At 39.3% G+C, this 9,179-nt stretch overlaps 1 protein-coding gene across 1 annotated transcript in view; it reads left to right on the forward strand.

The window, feature by feature from the left end:
- EIF4E3 (eukaryotic translation initiation factor 4E family member 3) overlaps positions 1–8,688 on the forward strand; it is a gene marked incomplete at its 5' end in the record, with an annotated part of 30,352 nt that extends 21,664 nt beyond the window's left edge. The window contains 4 exons of the mRNA XM_019536993.1: positions 1,143–1,203; positions 4,055–4,121; positions 6,549–6,704; positions 7,233–8,688. Coding sequence (XP_019392538.1) covers positions 1,143–1,203; positions 4,055–4,121; positions 6,549–6,704; positions 7,233–7,279 — 331 coding nt within the window. The remainder of the gene's footprint in view (positions 1–1,142; positions 1,204–4,054; positions 4,122–6,548; positions 6,705–7,232) is intronic.
- Between the last annotated feature and the right edge of the window lie 491 nt (positions 8,689–9,179).

Here is a 9,179-nt window from a genome sequence, read left to right on the forward strand (position 1 = left end):
CTGGTTGCCCCTAAGCTTGCAGTCCCCTGCTGGCCCCTCCTGGATGTGTGCCAGCATAATTTTCTTGAACAGCTTGCCTAGGATCGAGGTAAGACTAACTGGCCTATAGTTTCCTGGGTCATCCCTCCTCCCTTTTTTGAAGATGGGAACCACGTTGGCCCTCCTCCAGTCCTCCGGTACCTCACCAGAGCACCAGGAGTGCTCGTAAAGCCGTGCCAGGGGACTTGCAATGACCCCGGCCAGTTCCTTTAGAACTCTAGGGTGGAGATCATCCAGGCCAACTGACTTGAACACATCCAGCCCCTCCAGAAGCTCCCTAACTAAATCCTCGCTAACCCGTGTCCCAGGTGTGCCTCCCCCGGGGCCCGAGGGGGGCCCAGCAGGGAGGAGGCTGTCCTGGTCCCTACTTCGGAAGACAGAGGCAAAGAAATCGTTAAACATGTTAGCTTTGCCGTCTGGTGTGACGACCAAGCTTCCCAACGCATCCTGCAAGGGTCCCACATTACCCGGGACCTTCTTTTATTCTGGCAACCATAATAAAGATTTATCAAATTAACTGTTACAGGACAAAACTATGTGCTGTATCAGTTTGAGCTATCATTTAATAGTTGAGTCTGTCCTGACTCCAAGTTGCTTTAGCATTTCTGTTGAAAAAGACTTCATTTCCAGTGATCACAGACTTCTGCTGAAATACGTTTGCGCTCCTGCATTCCCTGGGAAGAACATAAGTAACAAGCTGCTTGTCTGAAAGTGCATCAGATTTTTTTCATGAGAAGCTGCCACGGTAAAACATGAATTAGCTTGGTGTCGTGGGGGTGCATTCCCGGAGAGTTTATTGCCACTTCAGAAGTGCTCACTCTGCGGTCAGGGAAAATGTAACTATTTCCCAGCACATCAAATTTAGGAGAGGGATTAGGTGCTGAGAGACACGTTTCACATGAACAACAAAAGATCTCTCTCAGGTGTCAGATTTACTAGCACAAACCTTGCTGCCTGGAACTAGTGCTGATATTTCAAATGGGACTTTCCTGGAACACTTGAAACCCAGAAATCAGTTATCACTTTTTCTAGGTCTGTGTATAAACTTTGCCCGGCATGAGTACTTGAATATTTGTTTTCTTGATATGTTTCCCAAAAACCAGGGAAGAGGAAAGCAATGCCAAAGGAGGTGTGTGGAAAATGAAAGTTCCTAAAGAAAGCACGGTATGTGATGCCCATTTCTACCTGGCAGTGACTAGTCACGTTTTTTATTTCATCTGCCTCTAATAACATTATTCTTTTGTTTCCTTTTGTGTGGTGCTAACTTTTATTCCTGCATCGTAGCAAGCATTGTCAATCCACGTTTCAAGTTGAAAACCTTCTGTTTTTTACCCTCCATTTGTTCCAGTCTAACATAGGATGCAGTATTTGATCATTTTGCTTTTAATAATATTTGGCCAATACTTTATCCATTGAATTAAAATTCCTCTGGAGTGTTATAGCATCTGCAGTTGGCGAATGTAATAGCTTTAAAAACACCTTCCATCTCAAGACTGAATTTACTCACTTAGGCATGGGCAAGGTAAAACGTAGCAAGAGGTGCTCTCAGTGTTAATAGTAAATTTATAGTAGGAGCAGCCGTGATATTCTCCAAGAACCAACATGAAATTCAGCATCTTTGTCACAGATTCGCTTAAGTGCCCCATCTTGCTAACCACTGTGAGCAGCCCTATTGAGTGAGTTCAGTCAGACTGCTCTGTGTAAGTGTTTTTCAGGGTCGAACCCAAGAAGCGCTGTTTTCTGTCTTTCACCAGCTTGTCAGTTCTTAGTCTTAAGTGCTCAAAAGTCTTACATAATACTTTTTAAGAAGGGTTGAATTCAGTTCAGCCACTTCCCTTTCAGCAAACTGAAATGGCTTTGCTTTTGTATAGCTGGCTTTTGAGCCCAATCTTGCACTGATGCCTGTGAGTAACTTTCCATGCGAATTGTCCCAGTGAGGTGAATTGGCCTGGTTACATAACTTATCTGGGTGTATTGAATGTATGCTGGAACTGGCCGATACACACAAAAGGCAAAGTGTAAGAAAAATATGACAGCCTTTCACAAACCATAAAATACTGAAAGGTGATACTTAAAATTTCAGCCAAAAGTTAATTAAATTTGCCTGTAGGTTTTTCTTCTGCATGTGAATCATCACAGCCATCCTCCTACCAGTCCCAAGGGATCACAAAACACTTCTGAAATCTTTTTTATATAATCCAAGATGAAGATTTTTCAAAAGTGTCTGCTTTTGGGAACCTTGGTTTTTAGGCCCTGAACTTGAGACTTCAGAGGGGCCTGTGTATATATGCGGTTTTTGTTTGACAGGGGGGTCAGGGGGGCGGATGGAAGAATGATCCTTAGTTCTTAAAAATTAGACACCTTAAAATCAGGCAGGTTGAGCTTCAAATATCACTTTTCACTTCTGACAAGTCTGGCCTAAGACACACCTCAGTCCATTTTTGACACCTTTGTAAAGATGGATGTTCCTTGTTCTTAGACTGTTGGTCAGGCATCTGTTGTGATCCCTAGCATAATGGTTTATCTATAGTTAAGAGAAAATGCATTTCCCAAGTACCAGAAAAAAAGAGAAGGCCTGTTGTAATAACTTTCTGGGGCAAGTGGAGGAGATATAACTTTGTTCTGCTGTCTGTCTTTATATGTCAGGACAAACTGGGGTTGACAGAGCATTGGCATTTGAAAATGCTGTGATTGCATGTACACCGTGACATTTTTGCCTGATGGTTTTTGATACAAAAACTAATACTATTCAGATCCTCATAGTCTGATTCTGCAGCTACTTAATACTGGATGAAGTGCTTCCTACCCATGAGATCAGTAGGACAGCCCTCAGTAGTGAGTACTACACCCAGTAATGAGAGTTTGCACGGTCAGTTGTGGCATTAATATATGACTCTTTCCATGTCAAAGCTTATTACACTGACATCTTCAGAGTGCATCTCAATGCATTCTATCCCATTAATCTGTCCTTATTATAAATTGATATAATGCATTGGATTGGCTAATAATGAGTCATTGAAACGTGTTGTGCCAATCCTTTGTGTTTTCAAGAGATCACTAGACATGTTGAGAAGCAAAGTGAAGGCTGAAAAGACAGCTTGTTTTCATAGTTTTTTTGCCTTTTGTATTAACCCAGTTTCATTTAATTTATTTTCATTTTTTATAGTACCGAAAGGATAAAGTAAATTGAAGTGGCAGTGAGGGCATGGCTTAAAAGTAGTTTATGCAAAAGTCATTATGGCCAAATAGACAAAGATAGATGTTGCCATATGCTCGCGAAACATAATTATTTCCCAGTAAGAACACACCTTGGAGCTTATTACTGAATTTATTAGCTTAGAGTTGCATATTATGCATTAGAAAATAGATTCCAAGTTTTGAATACTCTGTGGCCAAGGTAGTAAAAAATGTCAGAAAGCAGATAACAATGTCATTCATCTAGCAAAACCAAAGAATACCAGCTGAAAGACTTTTTTCCAGTTTTAATTCTCTCGTTAGCATTTGGATTTGTTGCAAGATGAACCTATTTCTTACTCAAGGAAAATCAGATGTGACATTTATATATTAATCCATTTAGTTTAGCAGTACAGTTTGCTGGTTCTTTTCTTAAAATGGGTAGTCATTATTTTCCACAGAAGCAAATGGGCACAAGTCGAATTTTATGGCTTTTTATCTTGCCTAAGCAGAAGAAGTACTTGGATAAAATCTACTCCTGTCTTTCAAAATTTAGCCCATTTAGTATGAGTCATAGACACCAATGTAGGGAAGATAATTTTATACTTAAAATTTTGAAATCTTTATTGGAAGAACGTTGGATTATGCTACTATTTATAAGGTGCTAAAATCTTGTTCCATCTCTCCTGAAGGAATTAGTACTATAACGCAGTACACGCATATAACACAGTCTTTCTCTAGACAACCTCAAAGAGTGAACTCAAGACTGAGCAAGGAAATGCAGCCTTTACGTTGACAAATGACTAACAGAATAGTAACTTTTTTCTCTTTTTCTGCTCAGGCGGCCGTTTGGAAAGAGTTACTGCTAGCAACTATTGGAGAACAGTTTACCGACTGCTGTGCAGCAGGTAAAAAAAAAATCACCTTTAAGACTCTTGTTTTGTGTTTATTTTAAGCTGCTTTGCCAAGCACTAGAATTCAATATTAAAATATTCAGTGCTCAACCTGTGTCAGGATACAGAAGCATATCAAATCTCTCCGCTGTGAGAGCAAAACATGATTGCCTTCCTGTTTACTTAGTGCAGAACCAACTCTAGACTAGGTCCTTCCCTGTCCTCCAAAGGACCAAGTTAATCTCTTGGAGACTCCCAGATTTCTCAGGTGTGAAACCCCCATTAGGTGCATCTACATGTGCACTTTACTGCAAGGTAGAGTAATTAGCTCCGCAGTAAAGCATCACCATCTACACATGTGCTGGTATTAGGGTGCAGCTAACTAACTTTGCCATAAGATAGTACTGTCGGGGACAGCACTATCTTACAGCAGAGTCATTACATGCGATTAAACACATGTAGATGGTGACCGCAGCCTTAAATAGTGCCCGGTCAGCTGAGTCCAGGCCAGACTCCTGCCTGACTCTCATGCCCCAGCCAGCCTTTCTGCAGTCTGACACTTCCACTCCGAGCCCAAGGCTGACCCCCTGCGACACTTGCCAGCCCAGGTCTGCTTCACCTTGGCTCAATATGCTGCTGTCACAGGTGCACATGTAGATGCTGTGCCCAGGAGCAGTTTTCTCCCGCTTAAGGTGCTCCAGAGTTTACCTTAATTGCATGTGTAGATGCACCCAGTGTGTATTCCAGAGTATTCAGTTGATTATTATGGTACCAAGATTCCCAGCATCTCGAAAGCTGTTTCCTCAGTATATCATGTAATGTACCACTGCTGTTGAGAATACTGGGAGTCCTCACAACATCCCTAGAAAGCATTTTTCCTGAGGTACAGAGAGATTAAGGACTTGAACCTGGGTTTCCTGAGTTCCAGGTAAGCACTCTAGCCACTGGACCTTCCTTGCTGTTGCCTGAATCAAATGAACTGATGTGACATACCTTAGTTGAAATGCCTTGCCTGGTAAATGGAAAAAAAATAATAATTCAGATGCTAATACATGATTTTGTTCAGCTCCAATATTTTAATGAGGATGGTATTTTCAGACTCAATTTAATTTCTAAAATCTCAACCTTGAGACTGCACCTGTTCAATCTGGGAATGGACTGAGGATAGGTTATCAGTTATACCTTGCATAAGAAGCATAATTGCCTGTCATATCTCCCAAGCTGGTAGGAGGCTCCCACCATTTTAGATGATGAGGTTGGATTACAGAAACTGTTTAGTTACCGAGGAAGACAAATGATAGCAGAACCATTGGGCTCAGATATGAATTACTAAGTGAACTTACCTCTTCAGCAAAGAAATGATTACAGATTAATTGTAATGGCCATATTTGTATGTCCTAAGTATAAACATCCATTTAAACAGTTTGTTTTATGTTCCTGAATTTCCCTATTTTGAAGTGGTCCATTTCTGACTTACCGTTCAGTAGAAAAGAACTAGGTTTCTTAATGCCACAGAGCAGTTTAACGAAGACTTCTCACACAAGTAATTTCTCTCCAACTTAGTGCAGTAGACAGGCAAGTTGCATTTATCTCACTTTTAGTGTGTTTAACTCAGTGGTTGTCTTGGATTATTTCCAACAAGGGTTTGCTGAACTTATATCCCAGATAATATATTTCTGTCACTTCTTGTTTTACTTCAGCATTATAGTAAAGGGAATACATGCTTCAGATCCTTTGGCAGTAAGAATCATTTAAAAACCTCTGCCAATTTGGGCCTCTTTATACATAGCCGAGCTAATACCAGGGAAGACAGAAGCATTTCTCCTATTTACATTCAGTAATTCTTTTTAAGGAATTCTGTCCCAATCATGGTGTTTTAGCAATGGAGGACAGTACTGGGAATATTGGGGGCAGTGGTAAACTGATCTGTGTCTCATTAATTTATTTCCACTACTGTTTAGGAAAGCTCAGAGAGGCAACAGAAAAATAACATTTGTGTTTTGGGGAAATTACTGTCTTGGTCCCTACCCTATGGTAGCCAGGTAAAGTGCTCCACGCACTATTGATAGATTTTTCTAGCCTACCGCTTTCATTTTTCTTATTACAATAACCTGATATAATACAATACCATAACCATAATTCTAATACAAAACCATAATTAAAGCTACTGTCGTAAATTGTTTGAGTAGCATCATTGCCTTGTGAGGTTCCATTTCCAATAACTGCCCCAAAGAAAAATATCATTTGTGACTTGCATTTTCATACTTGCTTCATTTCCTTCAGTTCTGGTATTACCTTAACTTTTTGGTTACTCTCTTTCATTCACTGGGCTAGCCTAACTTTTGGACAAAGTGTTTTACAGGACTATATATAATCGAAGTAGATTTCCCCACTTCTTAAAAATTCACTACTGTTTTTTATAATACTTGTTTCTCTGTACAGATGATGAAGTAATAGGAGTTAGCGTCAGTGTTCGTGACCGTGAAGATGTTGTTCAAGTTTGGAATGTGAATGCATCTTTAGCGAGCGAAGCAAAAGTATTAGAAAAGATCTACAAACTCCTGCCACAAACGTCTTTTAAAGCTGTGTTTTATAAGCGTAAGTACTCTGCACTGATTTATTTCTGCCAGCTAGGATTTCCGGTGTTGTTAAATTGTTCACAACTGAGATGTATCCAGTAGAAAAACTGTGTTCATTGACTGAACTTCTCAGTATTCAGAAATAAGTAGTTATTGTTGCATTGGGAGTTTGACTTTCTAATTACTGGGGTTTTTTTGTTTCTGCCCGATAAAGCAGCATAGCAGGCAGTGAGAGTTCTGGATCAAGCCAGGTGGTAAATATAAGAACATACTTAGGGTCAGATCTAGCAACCATCTCTTAAGCACCATAGGATGAGACATTTCTAATAAGCCGTTGTTTGGAATGAAGCTCATTCGGAAAGTAAGGGCACTTTCTTATTCTACTGAAGTGTTAAACTTCCTCATTCAGACATGGTATATCCTACCAATGATAGGAAGATGTTTAAATCCTTGAACATTTACCAAAAAGCCCCTTAACCCTTAGCAGCTTCTTACTTCTTGTTGACATAGTCAGTTTAAAAGATGTTTTTCCTTTTTCCCCCCTTAGCCCATAAAGAGCATCATGCTTTTGAAGGTCGACGTGGAAAACATTAACTGCAGTCAGAACCAAACTCACACTTTGTAATCTGGTTTTTGGAAGTGATTTAAATGGGGAGAAGCATGGACAGAAGCCTTTGCCGAAGCATCACGGGAGCTGGCCATTTTCCATTGGTCTCTAAGGCTTTCAATTTGGGCAATTCTTACTCAAGACTAGGGAAGATGTTGCCTTGCTTACTGAACATGACATTCATTACATTTGGTTCTCTAAATCCTCAGTTTAATTTCTTGTTGAAACAAAATATATTCGGCCACTTGGTTTTCAGTTGGATTATATTTGTAGCCCCATTTCAGTAAGGTTGAAGGGATTTGTTTCTTTTGAAGTAGTTGTACTGTACTTAGTTACATGCAAACGTGCACAAACATGATATGCTGCTTTTCCTTGACTTGCTGTAAATAGAGGAGAACTCGCTTGGTGGAATATGTTTTCAGGTTTTGTTTTGAAACATTCCTATCATGTTAAGATGTACTTGCTGTCTGTGTCCCAAGAGAGAGAAATTGCACTGCATTATTCTAATACACAAAGTAATCTGGTTTTGCACTGACAGTAGCGGATATACTGTAAAAGTAAATAATAGCGTAATCACTGAATGAGAGAACACATTTGAATTGGGCTAATGCCCCAAGAGATGATGCTAGCCAGTGACTTTAACTTTGGTGATTTCAAATTAGCACTTAATTCAGACTAAAATGAGAGAGCTTGCAACAGGAAAGCCAGCACCTCTCATTTTGGGGGGTATGAAGTTTTAGTAATTTTTGTATGCTTCTTAGGAAGTGTTTCTGTGCATCTCTTAAAAAGTTTCAGTTCCTTTTTAGCATGTTTTAGAAAGTCAGTCTTGTCCTTATGCTGCTTAGATGAGATTAGATCCCAATTTACACCTGCAAAGGTCCCTATCAGAATTCCTACCGACTTCAGTGCAAGCAGGGATGGCCCCAGCGTATTTCAGTTCAAGCTATGATAACGCCTTAAGTCAGTTAAGGGGGGGTTTGGCAGGGGGGAAAAGAGGTTGTTTTTTTGGGAGGGGAGGGTTGTTTTTACAGCATGAATGTGAATATTGATAAAATTAAACTTTGAAGTGTATTTGTCCATATTAATGGAGATTTCAACATGTTTTATTATAGTACCAAAGATTTTAGTTTTTAGTTTCTTTTACAACAGGAAGCTGCAGAGTAGAAATGAATGTGCACTCCGCTGATCATTACTTCACATCTAGTGTTTTTGTCTGGAAATTGTTCAGGTTGCACTGATTTCCACATATTTAGCATCTCAAAAGGCCGCCATTAGAATTGAATACGGTGAAAAATAAAAGTTTCCCTTTTTAATTTTTTTACGTCATGTGTATTTATGAATTAAAAGTTGTGCAGTTAATGAGCATTGCTAATTAAACAAGTTTTCTAAAAGCAAATGCCTGGCTTCAGTAATTGCTTTCTAACATTAAATGTCACTGGACCTTGCTTTCTTAAGCCTAGTCATCATTAGAAGAAAACTGTTCTCCGAGAAAGCGTAATTTGGAGCATACTTCAAAATATATTTTAAAAAATCAAGTTTTTTTTCTATTAATGCAGGAAGAAAAGACGTGTTGAATTTTAGTCAGTAGTTTTATGTTTTCAGTGGCAACTCTGATTTAGGGTTTCTTCTACTATAAAAGATTTGTGAGTCTTCATGAACTTTTCATGAGTTTCAGGTTCTAAAGTAAAAAGCATAGAGGTTTTATGTTCAGTTTAATTAACTGGTATTTGCAGTTCAGACAGTTTCAGTGACTTGAGTGTGAAATTTACCAGTTGCTCTTATTCATTTAGATTATTTTTTACAGCTGTGCATTTCTAATATATACCTACAACTGCAGAGTATTCATAATGTTGAATCTGATCCTTCCCTTATTGCTCCCCAAACTGC

The sequence above is a fragment of the Crocodylus porosus genome, unplaced genomic scaffold (genome assembly GCF_001723895.1).
Source record: "Crocodylus porosus isolate Cpor-Errol unplaced genomic scaffold, CroPor_comp1, whole genome shotgun sequence".
Classification (NCBI taxonomy): Eukaryota; Metazoa; Chordata; order Crocodylia; family Crocodylidae; genus Crocodylus; species Crocodylus porosus.